The following is a 22,525-nucleotide window of genomic DNA, read 5'->3' as shown; positions in this document are numbered from 1 at the left end:
TCCTCTGCATGTTTTAAAATACAATATGTATAAGTCACCTCCTTAGGCAGAATTAGGGGAGCTTCTTGGAGGTGTACCTTCTGCTCTCAGTGGCAGGCTCCCTGCCACCTCTCTCACCCCACTTTAGTTTAACAGAAGTGCCGTTCCAAGTGCATTCATCCCAGTTCTGAGCATCTGAACAATTCCAGTTCCCATACTTTCCTCTTGGCATGGCCTGTATTTCAACATTCAGTCCTTGAGAGGTCAGAGGTCCTCTGTTTTCTATTTAGCTTGACCCTGAGGTCTGAGGGGTGTCCTGCTAGGCAGTTGTCACTCTCCTTGATGGTGCTGGTCAGATGGACATGCCCAGCCTGTTCCATTATTCTATTTGTTTGTTTTTGTTGTTGTTATATTTTTACATTCTGTTTAATACAAAATATGTCTGTCTAGCTACTTTTTCCTTCATAACTTGCTCTGTTAAAATATCTGGTTACTGGATCTTGAATTTTTAAAATTGAGTTCTGTAAACACTGTCACATCATTTAAATGCTTTCATGATTGCAGCTTAGATTAGCAAGCAGGCCTTGAGGTTTCATGTGTGGTTCACTTCTCTCACCATTTCTGTGCAGCCCATGAACCCTCCAGGGCTCCTCCCCTATGCAGTTGAAATATGTGTTACTACAGTCCAATGGGGTGATTCCTATTAACAGAGGTAATGCTGGTGTGCATTATTCAGAAGACAAATTGCCATGCATTTAGATTAGATGTTGTAAATTTTCAAATCAACCAGGTACATTTTCAGTATAAATATTTTTTCTCCACAGACAGGCCATCACTAGTCGAAACTTGAATCCTCACTGCACATGTGAGTGGTCACTGTCCCCACAGGGCCAGGGACATTTGTCATCCTCAGGTGTGTGCGCTGTTGCCCCTCGGCTCAGGACTCCCTCAGATTCATCACACAAGGTGTTCTCTGGGTTCTTGTTCTCGTGTATTGAGGAAATGACAGATACATCATAACCCACTTGTTATGGTGTTTTGTGTTTCAGAAGAATCCCTTAGGCAACCTGCTTAGGAGGAGGTGACTGAATTGCTTCTTAAATGCTGTACCCAGGCCTTTCTGTGTTTTCTGCCCTAATCCTCAGTGCTAAGCATGGTCTGCCATGTGTGCAGGTCAGAGATGAGCAGCACCAGTGTTGCCTTGGGAACCTGAAGATCCCTCTCAGCCAGCTGCTGGCCAGCGAGGGCATGACCCCGAGCCAGCGGTTCCAGCTCAGTAACTCTGGCCCCAACAGGACCCTGAAGATGAAGGTCGCCCTCTGGGTGCGGGCGTCTTGAGCAGGATTTACAGGAGTGGGAGGGGCCACCTGGGCTATGCTCTCTGGCTGTGCTCCCAGTGTGGGCGGTGCAGGGCGTGGGAGTGGTGGTCGGGTGGGGGCCCAGGGCCAGCAGGAAGCCTCATGTTTGGGAAAGGCACAGACTGGTTCTGTAGGCTCTCAGGAGAGGGCGAGAGCAGATTCAAGACTTCCCACAAAGCGGGTATTTCGAGATGGCTTGCGCGGCCCCAGAACTACTCTTTATGCTTGCACAGGAGTCCAGCCAGCCATGCTTTTAAGTCCCCTGGCCCAGGTTAAATTGTCAAAGGCCATTCAGGGAATTTAATGAAACTACAAAATGGTAGAAATTACAGAAAAAAATTTTGTCCAAAGTAGATGGTAATTCTTGTAAGTACCCGAAGAAACATGCAGGGAAATGCTAAAACTGACTAACGTAAAAAAGCAAATTAAAATTAACTGACTTTCCAAAAAAAATAAACTCTGTGGAAGGTGAAGTCCAGTGCCCGGCCCCAGCACAGCCTCTGCAGAAGGGACTGTTCTGCAGCCCCTTGGACTGGTTGATCCTATCCCTGGAAATCTGGCTTTTGGTAGAAATATGGAATGTAGGGAGACTATGCACGTAAAGACATTCATGCCACTTTATTTGTAAAAGCAGGAAAAAATCACAAGCCATCACAAGCCCTGGAGAGCAGACTGCTCAGGGGAACTTTGTGCACATTGGAAGGAGGCAGTGAAAGCAAGTGTGGTGGGGGGTCCAGGAGCTCGGGCAGGTGGGGTAGTGGGGGTGGCCTTGCTGGGCAGAGGGTGGGGTGTCCAGGAGCTCAGGCAGGCAGTGGGGTGGCCTCGCTGGGCAGAGGGGCGCTTGCCCCCATCATCTCCCTGAGGAGTGCTGGCAGAGACCACCGTGCAGAGTGAGGCTGGCCACCTGCACAGGGCATGGGACTCAGGCTTTGCCAGCTGTGACATTGCTCAAAATGGTGCAGAAAGGCAGGTGAACAGAAGAGGCTGGAGAGAAATACACAGAAATAACATTTACCTCACAGAAGCGATGTTTTGGTTACTTTAACTTTCCTCTTCTAAACCCTCTGTAATGTGGTGTTGCCTTAATAACAGAATAGCTGAACACATAGAATAGATCATTTTTAATGTTTTGTGTTTTAAAGACATATTTTCAAATGAATATATCTAAAGCAGGTCAAATATCAGATCATTACCAGTGTCAGCGGTTTTAATTTTGTGTTTATTTCCAACTCTAGGTGCTCCACCTTGAAAAGCAAGAAAGGTCTCCAGAACACCAGCACTCAGCTCGAGTAAAGCAACCCTCTGTCTCCAGGGATGGGAGGAAAATGCCCACCAGGGCTCAGATATCTGCGTCACCCCACACTGCAGATGGTGGACCCTCCCACCTGTGCCAGACAGTGGGAGTGATGGTAAGCCTGGCGAGGAGGAGAGCACCCCGTCTGTGGAGGCCAGCCCTCCAGAGCCAAGTGACCTGGCCAGAAGCTGCTCCAGCCTGCAGGCCAGTGCTGCCTGATCCCCCAACCCATCCTCATCAAGGAGCCCACCCAAGCATCGCTTCGGACGTGTCACTGTCCATCAGCACTCAGGAGCTTCGGCAGCAGCTGCGGCTGCTAGAAAAGTAACTAGATGCCCTTTGCCCTTGTTGTGCCTGGTGGGGGGTGGGGGTGGCACATACCATACAGGGAGCACCTCTCAGGTCAGCTAGAATAACTGGAGTCTTGACTTTCTGACTTCGATAAACCTGCCATTTTTTTGGTCCTCATTTTTGGCTCATTTAAGGATGAGAAAGTGAAGGGGCAGTAGGTTCCATGACTGGGAGGAGCCCTGGTGCCTGTCCTTAGACCAGGAAGGCAGAGCCTGGAGTCAACTTGCTGAATCATGATCCCAGGGTGGCACCTGTTTGCTGTATAAGAATAGGCCCTGCTTGTCTGTGCTTGATCAACACCCATTCTAGCTGCCTGGGAGCATCTGCCTATCTTGGATGTCTGTGCTCATTCTTGTTTAAGCCCCACAGCTCATAGGTGTTCTCTGATAAGAAAGAAAAGCACTTGGCAGTTGTCAGCCTCAGACTAGCCTTTTCCTCTCAGCGGAAGGAAGGAACACGGTTGCCCTTTGAGGCACTGTTACTATTTGTTGTTCTAAGAGGTGTGTTGAGTGTGATGTGCAGCCAGGGTGGGGTGTGTGTGTTCCTGGCAACCACAGAGCGCTGGTCTGTGGGGCCTCTGTGACCCAGACTTAGCACACTCTTCCCCTCGGTACTCTTTCATGTCCACTGTTCTGGAGAAAAGGAACCAGTTCCTTCCACTCTTGCTGTAGAAGGAAATAGAATTTCAAAGAAACCGCTTTTCCTCAGGAGCTCAGCTTGGAAAGTGGCCGAGGTGACCCTGGGGAGCACAGGCTGGAGTGGTTGTGGGCCATCCTGCGGGTCTGCACTTCAGCCGTGAGAGAATCCAAGTGGGGAGTATGGATCTTGGCAGATGGCCTGTCAGTGAGAAACAGAGGCACTCGCGTGGGGCTGTGACAGAGGGCAGCTGTGGGTCAGTTCATAAAAACCATGGAAGATGTTTATAATCAGGAGACCTCGTTTTTACTTTGGGTCCTAACAGCAAAGGCTGCCAGCTTTGAATAATTACATTATGTTTAATCCTCAATTGAACTATGAACTCAGCTGGTGCCCAGGTTTGACCCAGCCCACAGGTGCTCTGAGCCCTTCCTGTCTAATCGAGAGAGCATGGTCTTCTTACTGTGTGGGTGCACCTCAGCCCACTTGGATGGAGGAGATGGCGGTGACCTTGTGCTTGCTTTCCCAGTGGGACAACACTGGGACAGATCCAGCTGACCGTGCGGCACAGCTCATAGAGGTACAAGCTGGTGGTGGTCGTGCTCTCCTGCAGGTGAGAGGGCATGTGGTGCAGGTGGGGGTGGGCGTGAGATGCTCTGGTGTCACCAGCACATGGGCTTGTTTCAACTTTGAAGAACAAAGCAAATTGTCCTGTAACTCTGTATTCAGTGTTTCACTTGCTTTTGTTCTAATGTCTCCTAAGCATGTCCTATTTGTAGTGCTGTGCTGTGGTCTACACAGCATTCCTTGCATGGTGCTTAGAATGTCTGTGTTACACATAATAGTAGTGAACACAGTTTTCTTTTATTGAGGTGTCTTCTGGGGATTAAATTTACAGGAGTAGGTTTATGTCAATTTACAGCTCCAGAATAGTTTATGGGATCATGACAGGCATTTCCATAGTCTTTTCACAAAGAGGATGCCAGGGGACATTGGCCCCTCCGGCACACCTGTCCCTTCTCCCCACGGTTGGGACCGGTCTGTCCTAACTTGCACAGGGGTTTTATTTGTGTTATGCTTCAGTTTGTGTGATGGCTGGTGATGGTTGGAGGTGACTGGGTTTTTTCCTTTTGTGTAACTTGTTGATATAAATAAATAATATGAATATTTGGATCTTAGAAAAATCTGTGGAAATATAGGAAAATAAAATTAGCTACACTTAACTGGTTATGTAAATGTGGAGTTCAGTTCAGCCCTATTTGTTGTGCACCTTCTGTGAGCTTGCTGTTTGAGGGCTGTGGGTGGTACAGGACATGGCTCACCCAGAGGGTACTGGTTCTATACCCCAACCTGACCCAGGTGGTGACCAGGTGAATGGCCTTAAGTGGGTGCGTGTAATTCAACACTGGACTGTTTTTGCCCCAGAACAGCAGCCTGGGTCCGCATCTATGAAGGGTTCAGGGGTCGAAGGACAGAGACTGGCATCAGCACCAAGCAGGCACAGAGAAAGACTGAGTGCCACTCAGCAGTCCTGTAAGCAGCATGCTGCACGGCTGCCCTGGGGCCTGGGAGGTGGCTTTATTTGGCCATAAGGCTGACCTCATTGCCTCATCAGGAGAAGACAGTATGAGTTCTGTGGGAAGTGGTAGTTTCTGTGTTGGAAGCAGAACAAGGTGTCAGAATATCCCCCAAACTCCAGGCTCAAGACATGAAGGCAGATGCCCCTGCAGCAAAGATGCTGAAGGAGAAGGGGCAGCAGGCAGAGGCAAGTGTCACTCCTTGTGCTCAGCATGCAGATGAAAACAAAGCAGAGCTGGGGACCCGAGTGTGACGGAGCTATCTGCCTGGGTTCTAATGTCTAGTGTTCTCCGGTTTATGTTACAAGGAATCTTATTGCCTTCTTGGAAGATGGCTCTGACCCTATGTCCACATGTATTTGTTACCAGACAAGAGGAGGTCAGGAAGGAGAAAACACACGTGTCAAAGAAAACATTGAACCCCATGTTTGATCAGAGGTAAGGTGTGTACTCAGCCGGGGTAGATGCCGAATAACACACCAGGAACAGCCTGGCAATGCCTTTGAATGACTCAAATGTTTAAACACACACACTGTTGACAAGTGCAAGTGAAAGAATCAGCAGCTGTGAACTTGTTAACATAACTAACTATTTGAAACTTCCTGTAGACCTGTAAATGTAAGTCCCAGGTGTAAACTATGGACAGGGAGGGTCTCTATTAAGCCAAGAGCATGGCCAAAGTCCAGAACCTTCCCTTTAGGCACAGATCCATTGCTTTTCACTGAGACAGAAATCAAAACTGATAATTTTAAAGTATTTTTAAATAACAGTTGAAAAAACAACATCCTAGGATGGACATTCTTGTGAAAAACTAATTCCTAAACAACTGAGAAAAGCAGTGAAAAGACTGGCATTGCTGCTTGAAGCATCCGAGGTCTCACAGGCAGTCTGATAACAGAGGCTGTCAGCCTCGGCTGCCCCACGCGAAGATTCTCCATCTGTGCAACCTGGTATTGCCCGTGATGGTGCTTCAGCTTAAAGCACAGTATTTATGGAAACAACAAAGTCAGTGCTGTTAATGTCTGTTAGTTCACTTTACACCTCATCTTTGAAGATGCTAGTCGTTTGTTGCATTTTCACACGTGTAACTGTTTAAACCAAGGTCAGAAACTGATGGGCACATGCTGAGTCCTGGTGCAGGCCTGCTCTGCATGGCTGGTGCTTTCCCAAGCTGCGTGTTAAGGATGTGGGGACCCCGCATGCAGATCTGGGTCTCCAGCTGCTGGAGCTCTGTGGGGGGCTGGCCACATCCCAGCCACATCCCTGCGAGGTCTCAGGATCGGCTGGCTCAGGCACTCTGGTCCTCAGTGCTGGGTCTGTGGCCTCTGGCCTCAGCCATTGGAATTGTGTTGCCGCCCGTCCCCCTCCCAGCAGCTGCTCACATGGCCCTTAGTCCACCCACTCTGGCTGTGGAGTAACTCCTGTAGTCTTAGGCCTGACCGAGGGAAGAAGCTTGTGGCCTACGTCACCCCTGCTGTCCGTGTGTTACTACTCACTGTGACGAGAGGGGACACTCCTGATCTGAGAGGGGGCTTTGGGCAGTGGTGCCCTTCACATACTCAGGGTGCCAGGTCTTCTCTTACTTTTTGACCTTTGCTTTTGATTCTTCATGAAATGCCAGATCCAGACATCTATCAGAATTTGATTTTATAATGAAAAACAAACATTTGCAATGATCTTGTAGGCAGAAATGTCATTTTTTACTTGCAATGAAGTACATCAAAATAGTGGAGAAATTTAGGAAGGTCCCTGCATTGGTTTTCAGCTTCAATTTCAGTGTCTCCTTCCCAGAAGTGCAGAGGAGGACACAAAGCTTTTTCATTATGTAATTGTTTATGACCTTAGAAGAATTAGTTAACCTCTCAGCCTTGATTTCCTCCACCATAAAAGAAAAACAATTGTATTATGTGAAAACTGAATGAACGTAAAGTGCTTACCAGAGTGACTGGCACAAAGCAAATGCCTGCTTTTTAAAAGATAGATATAAAACATCAAAATGTTTGGTATACTCTCTTACTGTAATTTAGTATAAATTTGAATTCTTTCCTTAGTTTGTTAATTGTACTGCTAAAAACACTGTAAGGTCAACATTAAAATATATAGTGGGATGAATACATTTATTAAAATCTGCAGTGAAGAACAGTGGCGGCTTCCTGTCCCAAGACAAAGGGCTTCTTGGCAAAGTATTTTGAAAACCTTCATCAGCTCCTACACTTACCCAAGTACATCTTATCCTGTGTAGGACATGTCTGGTTCCTGTTTCAGATGGGCCCCTGGAGTCAGGGCTTTCCTCTGCACAGGTGTGGGTCCCCCACCCAGAGAGAGGCAGTGACCTAGCAGGAGACCCGTGGTGGCAATGGGGGACAGTTGGGACGAACCCCACTGAAATGGGGGACAACAGGGACATTATGCCTGGGATAGCCCCCACACCGGGAGCCAGGAGGCCCAAGTTCTTGCTCTACACTCTTTCTTACTGTCCATACAACCTTAAATAAATCACCCAGCCTCCTCATTTTCCAGACCTGAGCATCTTGCAGAGTTGCAGGAGATGCCCCTGAGTCCGTGTGGACCATTGTGAGTGGCAGTGGTGCTGGTCTACCACCAGCCCTGGCAATCTCCTTTTTCAGGGTGTGACTGCGACGAGCACTCAGAGACGTGTCAGTTTGACCCAGCTGTGTTTGCTGCCAGCCAGGGTGCACATGGAGGTGTGTGTAACAACTGCCGGGACCACACTGAGGGCAGGAACTGTGAGCGGTGTCAGCTGCACTACTTCCGGAACTGGCGTCTTGGTGTTCCCATTCAGGAGACCTGTATCCATGAGTCACGGCCCTGGGGACCCAGCGTTTCCTCTGCCCATTGCTCCCCATCCACTCTGGACATGGCAGAGCAATGTTCTTGGGTACATTAGAGCACTTAGGAAAGCTTGGCTGCGTGTCAGGACTTTGGGCCATTTTTAAAACTTGGCTGTGCACTTCTAATCAAACAACCCAACCTCGCTGGACCATTAATCAATCAGTAAATCATTCATTGTGTAGCCCTTATTTTTCACAAAGGAGAGAAAATAGTAAATACATGATACAGTTTTTTCTGTAAGGAAGCACACACACAGTTTGGTTACTTAAACTGTACATGCATGAGAAAATGGGGGAAGTAGTTTATGTATACATATGCCATTGCCTTTACCATTTGATGTGGTTTGCTCCGTATTTTTCTTTCTTCCAACACTGAGAATGCCTCTGTAGTAGGGATTATGTCTTATATCCTCAAGCCCTAGCACAACCACAGGCAAATAGTCGATGCTGCAGGAATATTTATTGAATGAATATGTGGATGTAACACTCAGGGGTGACCTCACAAGTCCACCAGGGCCAGTGGGTTGTATGGGAGAGAACAACGTGAACTGAAGCAATCAGATTTAGGCTGTTTTTTTTTTTTAAATCAGGAAAGACCGAAGTGAAGGAAGAATCTGCATTTAAGCATGAAAAAAATCTGGGTGTGTGGGTGTGAGAGGGCTTCATCAACAGGCTTCATTTCCTGTTGATATGACTTGTTTATGGAAAGGGGGAGAAAGACTTGAGTTTGACTTCAGTTTCTGGCATTGATTAGATGTGTGACCTTGAGTACATGCCTTAACATCTCTGGGCCTTAGTTTCCTCACTGGTACAAGAGGGTAATTTTTCTCACCTTGCAGCGTTCTCATGAGGATTGCATAAGGCAACATGGGACAGTGCTCAGCTGTGTGGCACCTGGTGGTTGTTCAGTAAATAATGACAACAGAAACTTCTATCGGACTTAACATGTGTTCTTAAGTCCTGCTCCACCTGCTTTACATTTACTCATTTCTTCCTTGCAGAAGTCTGTGAGGATGGTATAACTAACCCCATTTTATTGATGAGAAAACAGACATGGAGCGGTTAAGAACCTTGACTAAAGTTGTCAGGTTATAAGACAGTAAGTGGTGGATTAAGGATTTGAACCAGGCAGTCTGGCTTCCTTCAATCTCCTTGTAACTCCCTGCTTTCCTTCTTTATTCCGACTGTGGTGGCCATTTCTCTCAGCCTGTGAGTGTGATCCAGATGGGGCCGTGCTTGGAGCTCCTTGTGATCCAGTGACTGGGCAGCACATGTGCAAGGAGCAGGAGCGCTGTGACCTATGCAAGCCGGGCTTTACGGGGCTCACCCATGCCAACCCAAAGGGCTGCCACCGTGAGTAGGGGGACCCAGCATGGCCCGGCCTGGGAATGGCCCTTGGGGCTACCAGGCTCAAGACTTGCCCTGGTTTCTGGGATGCCACATGCTGTGCCACTGGATTCCAGCAGGTGACAGCACCGGCCTGAGCTTGAAGGCAGGATAGCAAGCCGGTGGAGGAAGGTGGGTGGCTAAGCTGCCAGGGTGGGCCCTGGTGGGAAAGCATGGTGGTCCTGTGAGTCACAGGTTATCTGGAAGGAACGACGCTGCCTGATTCCTTTCCCAGGCTGGGCCCCCGCCCTCATGTTTGTCCTCTAGGGGTGAGTTTTGGTTGTCTGCTGAGAGTTCAGTAGCCCTCCCTCCTACAGACTGTGATTGCAGCATCCTGGGGTCCAGGCAGAACATGCCATGTGATGAGGAGAGTGGGTACTGCTTGTGTCTGCCCCACATGGTGGGCCCCAAATGTGACCAGTGTGCTCCCCACCACTGGGAGCTGGCCAGCAGCCGAGGCTGCGAGCCGTGTGCCTGCGACCCACAGAATGCCCTCAGCCCAACCAGGTGTGAGGTGGGGGTGTTCCCATGGGCCCCTCAGCGGGGGAGGATTGCACCCATCAGCCTCCATCTCCCCTGAACGCGGCCCTGGGCCTCCCCAAAGTCGGGCTGGGCTGCTGCTGTCCTCATTGCCCTTTTGGAAGGCCACCCAGTCTCCCTTCCTCTTTGGCTCAGGGCCTTCTGCAATGCCATATTCATCACATCTTCTGCAGGGTCATTAGGGCCTTTGACTTCAGAGCCTGCCTCTGATGGAAGCCCTTATTTTGGGGGCACACCGGCTCACAGGCAGCTGGTGAATCCTGGGCTCTGTCTGCTGACCAGGGACCTGGGCCACTTCCCCCATACCCAGGCCAGGCCGGGGCTTCCAGGGGGCTCCCTCATGGTGCTGGCCCCCACAGTTCACAGGGCAGTGCCCCTGCCTGGAAGGGTTTCATGGCCTGACATGCAGTGCTGTGGCCATCTGTCAGTGTCCAGACAGGACTTATGGAGATGCAGCTACTGGGTGCTGAGGTGGGTGTCCACTGGGTCAGGGAGTGGGTGCTGAGGCTGTGGGATGAGCTCGGGGCAGGGGGCTTATGGGGCTGTGTTATGGGAGGACTTCTCTATGGCACAGGGGTGCACACCCTGCCACCTGATGTGGCACATGCTCCACTTACTACCCCTGCCAGTTGGCTGGGCCCCAACCCTAGGGCTGGCTGATTAGCCCGCCTGTGTCTTCATGACAGGAGGGCTGCTTTGCTGCCTACATCCTTGAGAAAGCATTTCCCAGAAGCCACCTCTAGGGCCCAGTAGTGGGAGAAGGATGTTTCTTCCTTCTTCATAGATGGAGAAAGTGAGTCCTCAGGGGGAAAGGTGTACTTTCCTCAGAGTCAGATTGACAAGTGGTGACAAGAGCTTGGGGTGTGGAGCCAGCAGACCTGGGTCTGGTCTCACTCAGCCTCCACCTCCCTGGTGACAGGGGTGAGATGCTCCCCTCTTTAGGCCTCAGTTTCTGGAAGGCACATTGTACTTAAGTTCTCTGTGCCTCAGATCCTCTTCTATAAAAATGGGAAAAGAAGGGTGGCTGACTATCACGGTGTGGTTGCGAAAGTCAAATGAGGTTATGTGGGTATGAACATGAGGCACAGAACAGCCCAGTGCAGAGTGGGTACTGAGCAAAGGCTTGCCTTCTCTGCTGTCATTACTGTGATTTTATTCCAGCCTTGACAGTCCATTATTCTAAGTGTGGTAGAAGGAGCTGGAGGTCAGGCCTCCACTTCGGGCTCTCCCACCAGCTGCGCTATCTCCCTGACCCAGCCCTGACCATCATTCTCCCTCACCACCCTGACTGTGACTTCTGGGAAACACAAGGCACAGGCTGTGATAAGGGCTTGGGTCACTGCCTCTGCCGCCCGGGCTTGACTGGACCTCACTGTGACAAGTGTCAGCGAGGCTTCTGCAACCGCTACCCAGCGTGCGTGGCCTGCCATCCTTGCTTCCAGACCTATGATACTGCCCTCCAGGAGTAGGCCAAACATCTCAGTAGTCTCTGCAATGCCAGCACTGGCCTGTGTCCTGGGCCAGCCCTGGACGACCGCAGCCTGGCCTCCCAGATCGTGGATGCAAAGAGCAAGATTGAGCAGATCCAAGCAATCCTTGGCAGCGCTGCAGTCCCGGAGCAGGAGGTGGCCCAGTTGTCCAATGCCATCTTCTCCATTGGGTAGTTCCTTTCTGTGCCATGCAGTTAGAAGAATTAAGCCACATGGGTGCACATAAGGGGCACACTTGTCCTTGCTCCCATTGGTTCAGCCCTTTACAGTTAAAAAGCATTGCTTGTTCTTTCAACAATTGCAAGTCCTGTGAGGTTGCTGTGCTGGTGTTATGACTTTCATTTTGCAGATGAGGAAAAAGGCACAGATGGGTGCTGTGACAGAGCCACATGGCCACTGAGGGGCAGAGCAGGGCCTCAGAGGCCAGGCAGGAGCCCAAGCCCGGCATTCTTTCAAGTCCCCAGCATTGCCTGTAGGAGAGTCAGCTCTGCATTAGTCACCCTGGTGGAGGGCATCTGAGAGGCAGGAGCTCTAAAAATAACTTGCATTTGCCTTTGGATTGGGAGCAGTCCCGCACAGCCCCCGTCCTACTGGCAGAGCCATCTGGTTCATGAGATTTGGTTCTGGAAGCTTCTATAATTACTTTGTATTCCCTGAGCCCTTGCTGAGTATTGAAGCCCAGATCCATCCAGGACTGTGATTGACCTAAGTCTCAAAGTTGAGCAGTGAGTCCATAGGTAGTTGGTAGGCTGGAAATGCAGGTGTGGAAGGATGGTCTTTGAAAGGATGTCCATGCCTGAGCGAGGCCTGGAGGAGGAGAATGTGAGGCTGTGGAGGGTGCTGGTGGTTGGTCAGGCTGCAGAAGGGATTCAGAGGGAGAACAAAAGCTCAGGGGTCATGGACCAGGGCGGGTGCATGCTGACACCCGTTCCAGTGGGGATGAGCAGTGGGCAGCAGCTCTGGGAGCTCAGTGGGGAGTGGGGCCTGCAGAAGGGAGACCTGGGAGCCTGGTGGGTAGTCCTCCTTCTCCCTGCCCAGGATCCAGTTCATCAGGTGGTGTGTGGCTGAAGGCAGTGTGCAGCCAGCCAAGAGGAGGGCGTCAGGGTGGGCTCCTTGAGGAAGCCAGCTGTGGGGGCGTGGAGGAGAATCGGAGTGTCCAGATCACACATCTCAAGGAAGGAGGGGTCTTTATAGATGCCCCCAAACCCTGCAGATGGAGGGAGGTCCTGCCAGCCCTCCCAGCCTTTGTGCTACACAACTCTGTCCGACTGGAGGGCTCTGCATTCTGTTGCCTTGGCTGAAGTCCTTTCTCCTGACTCAGTTCCTCCAAGGGCATGGCTGGTTCTGGGGGGAGAACCCTCTCCTTTCTTCTAATGAAAGCTTGTCTCCCATCCCACGTGGAGTCTCCAGGGCCTGCAGCCCGATCTGACCCTAGAGGAGATCTTGTCCCTCCTGGAAGACCTGGCCAGTGTGGGTAGAAGCTTCAATCATGTCCGCGTTATGTATCAGAGCAAGAGGAAGCAGTTGGAAGAAATCGGCAGGAGGCCTACTGCCGCCATCTATGCCGCACCTCCTCTTTCTCCATTCCCCTGCCGCCAGGCTCATGGTGGCCCAATTCCCGTCCTCTTGCCGCAGGGGCCTTCCAGATACTGACTGCGGCCTACCAGCGGTCACTGCAGGCAGCCCAGCAGGTCTCCAATAGCTCCCGCCTGCTGCTCCAGCTCAGGGGCAGTCGGAGGGAGGCAGAGGGGCAGGCGACACAGGCCGGTGGAGGAGCAGGAGCTATGGGCCCCCAGCTCGAGGCCCTGCAGCTGGAGATGGCTTCCCTGCCTAATCTGACCCCCACCGTCAACAAGGTGACTCCTGGCATGGATTGCCACTGCCTGGAGCCCCTGGCCCAGCTTGTCACACATCAACTGCTGCTACATGTTCCCCACTAGGGAAATTTGAAGGCACCCTACCCCCAACCCATCCAGTTCTTTGGCTCCTCACTCGTGCTTGGCAGTTGCCAAGGAAACAAGTTTCTGGTGCCTGGTTGCCATGGAGAATTCTGGTTCTTTGTCCCCTGAGTGTGGGATGGGTGGTTGTTGAGGAGCCTTCGATACCCTCTCTGATATCCCCCTCTTTCCACAGCTCTGTGGGGGCTCCCAGCTGGCAGCCTGCACCCCAGAAGGGTGCCCTGGAGAGCTGTGTCCCCAAGAAAACATCACAGCCTGTGGCTCCCACTGCATAGGTGCCAGGGCAGGTGGGTCCTTCCAGGTTGCAGGGCAGGTGGCCAAGCAGCTGCAGGGCTTCAATGTCCAGCTCCAGCAGACCAGGCAGATGGTAGGTGCTGCCAAGGTTTGGTGGGCACTACAGCAGAGGGGATAGAGACTCCTGGGCAAGTCAGTCCCATTGTACAGGCAGCAGACCAAAGTCTGAGTTATTAGGTGACTTATCTGAGGCCCCACAGCAAGTGAGAGAGTTTGGGGCCAATGTTTTGGGCTTTTTAAACCTGATTCCACATCATTTCTTCTGGGGGGCAAACCAAATTAGTTACAAATGTTTTCCAGGTAGGTACTGGGGAGCAGGTTCCCCAGAATCCTTGGGGGCAGGTGAGATGTGCTCCTGGGGCCACACCCACTCCTGACCTTTCAAGTGTGTCTGCAGACCAGGGCTGCCGAGGAAGCTGCCCTGCAGGTGCAGTCTGATGGTCAGCAACTGGAGACCCAGTTGAGCATCAGCCACTCACAGATGGAGGAAGACCTGAGACGCATGAGGTACCTCATCCAGCAGGTCCGGGACTTCCTCTCCAGTGAGCCTGGCCTCCACGTGCCCTTCAGCTCATGCCTGGCCTGCCTGTCCCTGGTCCTCCCATTCCCTGTCCATGATCTGTTCATCAGCCAGTTGCCTCCTTCCCTGGCCTCTGTGCCACCTGGGCCAGGCCCCCACCGTTTGCCTGGATGGCAGCCATGCCCTCTCGTGGTTCTCCTGTCTTTCCTCCTGCTCCCTTGCAGTTGGTTCTCAGCAGAAGAGCCTGACATATCTTGGGGAAGTATGTAAGGGAGATCACATCCCACTCGTGCTCAAAACCATCCCCTGGCTCCCCCTCATTCTGGGAATGCACCCCAGCTCCTCACATGGCCTCTGCTCACCTCCAAGGTGTAAACTACTTCTTCCCATCATTGCTCGCTGACCACCTTTGAATAGGCCAGGACCTTGCCTGCATTGGAGACATTTATTTGCTCTCTGCCTGGAATGTTCTTTCCAAGGCTGCTGGTTCTTGTGCTTGAGGCCTCAGTTTAAGTAATATCTCCCTGGAAAGCCCTGGCCTGACCTCCCCTCCCCTCCCATCCTTTCCCCTTTGCTGTCTGACCTTCTTTGAACTGCTTCCAGCCCATGGTTGTTGAATTCACCCGTCTACACATGTGCTGTTTGTCTCTGAACTAGACTCTACACTCTAAAAGGGGAGGGATGGCCATCTGTCTTGTTCACTGTCACCTGCACCCAGGGTGAGGACAGACTCAGAAAAGCACCCAGCATTGGTGGAAAGAATAAGTGAATCAGATCCCTTCTCTTGCCACCCTGGGGAATGGAAAGATCCCTGGACAGGACAGAGGAAACCTGTGTGACTTTGGGCAAGTCGCTGCTCTCTTTGCCTCATCTGTTGCCTCTGCAAACTAGGATGCGAGTATTTCACACATCTATTCTGAGGATCTAGTAACTGATGTAAAATGTGTTTTGAAAAATCAAAGGTGCATCAGGAATATAAGTTGATATTATTAGATTTCTCAACCCTGCCAGGAAATCTGCTTGGCTGGCAGCCCACCCAGCTCATGTGAGCTGAGGGATTAGTCTAACAACAGTGGCTTTCTTGCTACTGTAGTGATGCTCTTGCTCCAGACAGGCCAAAGCCCCCTCATGAGTGGATGGCAGGTCAGAGACGGGCAGGGTCTGCTTAAGTCCCAGGGCTTGCCTAAAGGCTTGCCTAAAGCCACGCTGGGGTCAGCATCCCAGAGAGCCCCAGAATTGGGGGTGGGGATGGGGTCAGGGTGGGAATTCCGTGGGGATGCAGGGAGGCAGTGCCCGACCCATGTGGCCATCCTAGCATCCTATTCAGTGTCATGTTTCCCTGGTCATGTGCCTGTCTGTCCCATCAGGTTCGAGTTCCATGGGGCAGGGACCAAATATAATCTGATTTTCAATCTTAGCCAGTTGGAGCAGTGGATGTCTGCTAAGCCCACCCTGAGACTCGATGCACATTAAAATGAGTGTAACTGAGACCATGCCTGCGGGCACAGCCGAAGTGACACAGAATAAAGGGAGGGCCCAAGCTAGGTAGAGTGTGTTCACTGTGGGAGGCTTTCTGGGGAAGGGGCATGGTAAGCCTTGTTCTGGGTGTAGGGCTCTGCATTAGATGAGAGGTCGATTATCTCTAGGAGGAGGTCCTTGTGCAAATCTGCAGCTGGGGATAAGCCAACTTCATGTACTCAGCCATAATCATGGTTTGGGCCCCTGCAGTTTGCGAATCTGGCTCTGAAGGGACACAGAAATGAATGAGGCATGGCTTCTGCCTTCCAGGAATGTCCTTCCATCTAGCAAGGAGGACACTGGGGCTGGGGCCTGTGTAGGTAGCCAGTGAGGAAACTGTCTGATTGCAAGTAAGATTCTTCACAGGAAGTTGAGTCCAGGGGAAACCTTTGAGGTGGGTGGGTGCCCCCAGGTCAATACCAGTAGAATCTACAGAAGGGAACAGGGTGAAATAGCAGAGAGGATGCTATCTCTGTACTTCTGGCCTTAGTCTCACCCAGAACTGAGTGGTAAAATTTTTGTGAATTCATTGTTTCATTTAATCCTTTCAGGTTGAGAACTATTATTGCCATTTCATAGACCAGGAAACTGAGCCCAGAGAAGCCATTTGACCTGTCCCAGATTGCTTGGATAGTAAAAGGGGCCTGGGTCTGGAGACCTTTCAATCATTCATTTAGTCTACAAATACAGAGTGCCTCTTAGAGTCAGACGCTGTGCTAGGGCCTGGGGATAGAGTCGTGGATGAAACCCAGGTCCTGCCATCATGGAGCTTTGTCCTGGTCGGGTAACAGACAAAACACCAGAAAAATGAGTGTCTTGCCAATGGGTTCACTGTGGATTCAATGTGACCAAAGAAATGACAGTAGAACGTTCCTGGGGTGAAAGGGTTATACCCAACTTTATTTCCACAGTGGCAGGTCGATGACTAAAATCTCATCCACTCAGAGCGAGTCTGCACGCAGCAAACCAGTCTCTGCCTCTGGGCCTCTCTGCCTGCACAGCTCTGCCTGCAGCCTTGCAGCCATGCCACAATGTCGCACAGAGCCCTGGCAGGGCTGTTTTATATAGAGCCAGTAATGATGCATTGCCCACACATGTGTAGTGAGCTAGCCAACCAGGACCAGGTGAGAATCCTGGCCACAGGAACCTTCACTTTACCCACAATGAGTAAAGCATTTGGCATGTGGGAAGTGATACATGCTAGGGGGAAAGATAAAGCAGAGGAGAGGAGGGATGGCCTAGGGTGGAGGTTGCGATTCTAGATCGGTTGGCCAGGGCCAGCCTCTATGAGAAGGTAGTATTTGAGCAGAGACCTGAGAATCTTTATATACCTTTGCAAAAATGACCACTCTGGCCTGAGGAGGGGCCCATGGAAGGGGTCTTACAGCCAAGGAAGCAATTCCAGTTCCTGATGGCTCTCCCCAGCTCAGGGCTGATTATGTTTGTGCTCCAGGTGTTGTTTGGTACCAGCTGCCTGGCATCACCTCCTCTCCCCCACCTACAGCTCCCATGGCATCAGAAACTGAGTTAGCTGTGCTGATGCTCCTCTCCTCCAGTGTTCCCCAAAATTTTCCGGGAATGGGTACCTGAGTGTGCCTGGGATGGAGCAGCCAGGGCAGGGACTGAGCTTCCTGTGGGTGCTGCTCGGCCTGGAGAGGCCCCTGACCTTTGGGGAGGTGGCTGGGCTTCCCCAGTCTAATGGGCTGCTATCTTCCAGACCCTGACACAGACACATCCACCATCCAGGAGGTCAGCGAGGCTGTGCTGGCCCTGTGACTGCCCGCAGACTCTGCCACAGTCCTGAAGATGATGAGTGGGATCCAGGCCATTGCAGCCAGGCTCCCCAACGTGGGCCTGGTGCTGTCCCAGACCAAGCAGGACATCACCCGGGCTTGCAGGCTCCAGGATGAGGCTGAGAAGGCCAGGTATGGCCCTGGGCCCTGAACTCTGTGCTCAGGATTGGGCCTGTGTTTTGCTCCCCAACTCCTCTGCTTGATGGGAGAGAAGCCTCTGCAGGTCGGCGGTTACTGAGGGCTGGGGGACATAAAGGGGGCTCACACAGTGTCCAGGTGAAACATCACACAGTCCTGTCTTCCATATTGGAAACCAGGCCCAAAGGGCGTCTCAGACTTAACACATTTGTTGTGTCTGCTAGGTGGGGTCCTGGGATGAAAATGCCACTGAGTTAATATTCCTTTTGTCGTCTCTGCTGGGAAGGATATTCTAGCCTGGTGAGTGAATTGAGCCACCCAACTATCCATTTGTTATTCACTCCTTCTCTCTCCTCTCTCTCCTGCTCTGTGGCTCCAGGAGCCGACCCCAGGCAGTGGAGGGCCAGGTGGGGAGGTGGTGGGGAACCTGCAGCAGGGCACCGTGGCACTGCAGGAGGCCCAGGACACCACGCAGGGCACCCGCCGTTCCCTTCAGCTTATGCAGGACAGGGTTGCCGAGGTGAGGCTTTATGGCTTCTGTCCCCCATGTTTGGGAATGAACAGACAGATTCAGGCCCAAGGCATAGAAAATGCCAGAAAGCGACTTGGATGGCACCTGAACTGGGACCCTAAAGAAGAAAGTTTATAAGCATTGGGACTGGCTTTGAGCTTTTGTTTTTCTGGTCTCAGGGCTGGGTGCAGAAGGCAGGGGCAGGGGCTGAGCTGCAGTAGGGTGGGGGTCAGCTCAGCTTCTGGGGAAGGAGGAGGCCTGGATGCGAGGGGACAGAGGGGATAGGGAAGGGGCAATAGCAATGACCTGGTTGGAGAGAGTTTTGGCTGCCTGATGCACTGGAGAAAAGGATGACAGCTACTGCTTATGAGACCCACCACAAACCCCCAGCCCCCCTCTTTCCACAAAGGTTCAGCAGGTCCTGGGGCCAGCAGAAAGACTGGTGACCAGCATGAAGGAGCAGCTAGGTGACTTCCGAGCTTGGACGGAGGCGCTCTGGAGCCAGGCAGGGCAGCAACGAGTGCAAGCAGCCCAGGCCCAGCAGCTCACAGAGGGCGCCAGCCAGCAGGCACTGAGTTCCCAGGAGGTACAGAGAGGGCAGAGGCAGTCCTGGAAGCACAGCGTGGGGGCCTGAGCAGGAGCAGACTTTGTACACTTTATAAGACCATGGGCTCAAAGGCAACTAGAGCAACAGCTGTTCCAAAATAACTGCGTGGGGCTTCAGGATTCACCCAAATGTGGCCAAATCCGCAACTACCTCTGGTTGCTTTGGGGCAGCACATTCAAGCATGTTGGAAATTATCTAGTCCAATCCCACTCCTTTTACAGATGAAGTGGTAACTTTGTCAGGCCCATGGGTCTCTTGACACCCAGGCCAAAGCCTGTCCCCTCTCGTGGCTACCTAGCCCAGACAGACACTCGCTGCATCACTGTCTTGACCCGGGCCCATTGGTGTTAGAGTTACATCAGAGGGAAGACCAAGGTGCCATTCCCGATGTCTCCAGCATTTTTAGCAGTTTGCCAGGAACTTTGGCAGTTGTGGTCCCAGCACAGTGGCCAGGCTGCCACATATACAATTCAGGGACAACTGTGCCTGGCACTGTGCTGCAAGTGAGGTGTGAAAGGACAGGAGGCGCAGATGGAGGGAGGGAAATACAGGAGCTTAAGTTACAGTTTGTGGCCTAGGGGTTTTTATAAGCAAAACCAACCCATGCAGAATATAAGGAGGCAGTTGACCTGCGGGTGGATTTGGGTAATACCTCGTGCTTCCACGAAGGTTTTGAGGGCTTTGGATGGTGATGATAGCAACACAGAGACTGTCCTATAATTTTCAGGGATTTGAAAGAATAAAAAAAAATATGCAGAATTGAAGGACCAGTTGGGGCAGAGCCCCATGCTGGGTGAGCAGGGCAGCCGGATCCTGAGTATCAAGACGGAGGCAGAGGAACTGTTTGGGGAGACCACGGAGATGATGGACAGGATGAAACATGAGGGGATGGTGCAGGGGCTCAGTCTCCTGGGCACTCCTGAAGGCTGAGCCCAGCCCAGGTCTTCTGTGGCCCCCTCCTGCTGGAGCTCGCAGTGCTGAGGGGGTGAGACAAGTCGGGATTTGCTGAGCACCTGGTGAGGAGGAGGCATAGTGATGGGGCTGGGGGAAGGCAGAGATGTGCGGGAGATTTGCCCTGCCCTGCGGCTTGCATTCCAGAGGCAGACATTGTTCTTATTGTCCACAAGAGGCATTAAGCTGTATTTAACGAGGGGTCTGTGATAGAAACCTAAATAACAAGACCTCTAGGGGTTCAGGTGATGAATAATGTCAGCGAACAGGCGAAGCTGAGACGAGATAAGGTTTGATGTGGGCCTGGCAGGATGCACAGGCCTGGGTGAGGCTGTGAGGAAGAGGAGGGGCGTCAAGACGAGGTGGGTAGGAAGGAACAAGGCATGTGGAGGGCAGGGGCAGGCGCAACCCACAGGAGAGGAGGGCTGGGGGGGACAGAACAGGTGGGGGCGAAGCAGTGTGGGGTCACTGTGGCGGGCCCAGGGGACCGCCTCCACATCTGGGGGAGGAGGGCAGACTCTGCCCTGGAGGCAACAGGGTCTTCACCCTGGCAGATGCATAATGAACGTGGCCATCACCAAAGGGTTCTGTGCTTCCTCAGGAAGGACAGTAGGCATTTCTGGCATCCACATTTAATTTCTAAAGACATGATAGTTGGGTCTCTGCACAAGTGTGCCCAGTGAATGCAAGGAACAGAATTTCTCTGGATTTTAGAATAAAACAGACAAAAGATCCATTTGACCAGCCAGGTGGACAGCACAGAGAAGGCTGGCCTGGTGAGCTGGCAGAGAGAAGACACGAGGCTGTGGTCAGCCAGACCTGAAGGGTGAAGCGAGGGGTGCAGACCGAGGGGGAGGGGCCTCGGGGCTGGGTCAGCATGTGCCCTCCTCATGTTTGTGAGTGTTAAGAGGAAGATAGAGAATTTGCTTATCAAACTGTGGATGACAGATGATACAATAGGTAACAGAATCAGTATTCTATGGCAGTGTCAGAAGAACCGAAAGGATATATTCAAAATACAGGATGAAAGTACATAAGGAGAAATATCTCCCACTCTGGCTTCGTTTGGGCTTAACCCTACAGGTACACCTCAGTTGAGGCCTAGCTTCTCAGTGCCTAATGTAGCTGAAAATATGTCATTACTGGTAAGTGATAAGCAAATATGAGTTGTTACTCCCCTGAAAAAGACTCCAGATGCTTGGCTCAGTAGTGCTGTGGGTCAGCAGTACCTTGCTGCTGCCAAAAGAGCAAAAAGATACAAAAAGCAGCCACCAAAATAAGGGGAGAAATGGCTCAGGGATGATATTAAAAATATTTATTAACTATTTGTGTCATGTGCCTGCCAACCAGAAAAGGCTCAGGTTGTAGCATTGGGACAGGCATTTACCTGCTTGTAGGGATTTATCCTTAATTGCAGGATGATCGGAAAGATCTCGCAGAGGGACTTGTGGGAGTGGGGACCAGGGAGTAGGAGAGCAGCTGTTAAATTTCAATATTTTATTCACCCATAGGTCCATAGGGGTGCTGGCTGGCTTAATAATGCCAACCCAGTAACAACCCAGTTATACTTGGCTGATAGGATCCCACCTGTGGGGTGGTGTTCTGTGGTGGCTGCTACATCCTCAGGAGGGACACTGACAAACCTGGACATATCCAGGGAGGATGACCAGGGTGTGGAGGTAGGGAAGGCCTCGATAATTATATCAGACAAAGACTGGCTGAAGGAACTAGGGAGGCTTAACCTGGAGAAGATGCAGCCTCAGGCATTTGAAGGATTGCCACCTGGAAGAGAGAGCAAATATGTTCCCAAACCCTTAGGAGACAGACCTTGACAACTGGGTGGAAGCAAGGAGTGCTCAGATTCTGACTTAATGAGAAGACTTTCCTAACAACTAGAGCTGCCTGAAGGTGGAGCCCTGGGAGGCAGTGCACTCCCTGCTTATTCCTGGAAACGTTAGGGCTGAGGCTGGGAGCTCTCATGAATACAACAGAGGAGACCCCCACCCAGCCTGACAGGAGAGATGGACCGGGCTAGTTCACTTCAGAGTACTTCACATCCTCCCTGCATACTCAGGGGGTGGTACACTGAGGGGAGAATTGCCTGAGAGGCCAAACAGCACTGGAGGTGATTTCTCCTGCAGGGGCTGCCTCTAGGTGGATGGGAAGAGAGGAAATGGTCGGGGGTCTGTGAGTTCCTCACTAGCAGCTCCTCCACCCTGCAGTTCCACCTATCCTCAGATGTGGAGTTGGAGCTGTGTCAGGGGAGCCAGGCCACTTCGCTCAGCAGACCTGTTGGGGCTGGAGAAATATGTGGAGAAGGTTTGCAACCACATCAACAGGCATGTGCTCTACTATGCCACCTGCAAGTGATGCTCCAGCTCCCAGCCCCTGGCCCCACTCACCAGCCGCCTGTGCTTTTGGGGGACAGGCTGGGTTGGAATACTTTCCAGCTCCAGGAGACTTATATGCAGCCCAAAGCACAGCCTGGCCAACCCCTGGTGTGCACCTATTGAGATCATTCTGGGCTGCATCTGAGCCTGAGCTGATGGGACCCAGATGGTGGAGGCGGGCCGTGTCATGTGGGGGTAGCTTAGCTGGGCAGTAGTGTGCTTGCCCTTCATCCTCCACTGAGGCTGAATCCTGGATCCACACAAACTCTTAACATAAAATGATATACAAGTGAAAAGCCCAATAAACATCTGTGGAAAGAACCCTGGAGGTTGAAAGAGGGAAAATGGTCTGTCTCCCCATTAAATAAAGCTTCATCACTTG

The 22,525-nt window shown here is 51.8% G+C and overlaps 2 protein-coding genes across 2 annotated transcripts in view; both read left to right on the top strand.

The window, feature by feature from the left end:
• Positions 1 to 7,387, top strand: part of LOC118967661 (extended synaptotagmin-2-like) — a 52,630-nt gene extending 45,243 nt beyond the window's left edge. The window contains 10 exon segments of the mRNA XM_073228274.1: positions 1,153 to 1,302; positions 2,573 to 2,708; positions 2,711 to 2,879; positions 2,881 to 2,955; positions 4,148 to 4,231; positions 5,504 to 5,532; positions 5,535 to 5,582; positions 5,585 to 5,633; positions 6,961 to 7,002; positions 7,315 to 7,387. Coding sequence (XP_073084375.1) covers positions 1,153 to 1,302; positions 2,573 to 2,708; positions 2,711 to 2,879; positions 2,881 to 2,955; positions 4,148 to 4,231; positions 5,504 to 5,532; positions 5,535 to 5,582; positions 5,585 to 5,633; positions 6,961 to 7,002; positions 7,315 to 7,387 — 855 coding nt within the window.
• A 164-nt stretch (positions 7,388 to 7,551) lies between these two features.
• Positions 7,552 to 22,123, top strand: LOC108384474 (laminin subunit beta-3-like). Its single transcript, XM_073228273.1, is given in 19 exon segments — positions 7,552 to 7,561; positions 7,823 to 8,011; positions 9,254 to 9,400; positions 9,751 to 9,947; positions 10,333 to 10,444; positions 11,231 to 11,633; positions 12,225 to 12,473; positions 12,867 to 13,000; positions 13,063 to 13,319; positions 13,597 to 13,788; positions 14,113 to 14,257; positions 17,471 to 17,678; positions 18,064 to 18,092; positions 18,095 to 18,204; positions 18,605 to 18,781; positions 19,530 to 19,545; positions 19,548 to 19,693; positions 21,976 to 22,025; positions 22,027 to 22,123. Coding segments are annotated over 19 exon segments (2,868 nt in total).
• The last annotated feature ends 402 nt before the right edge of the window (positions 22,124 to 22,525 follow it).

This window comes from Manis javanica, chromosome Y (assembly GCF_040802235.1).
Source record: "Manis javanica isolate MJ-LG chromosome Y, MJ_LKY, whole genome shotgun sequence".
In the NCBI taxonomy this organism is placed as follows: domain Eukaryota; kingdom Metazoa; phylum Chordata; class Mammalia; order Pholidota; family Manidae; genus Manis; species Manis javanica.
The sequence above is the reverse complement of the archived record's forward strand: the minus strand, read 5'-3'. Positions and strand labels throughout refer to the sequence as shown.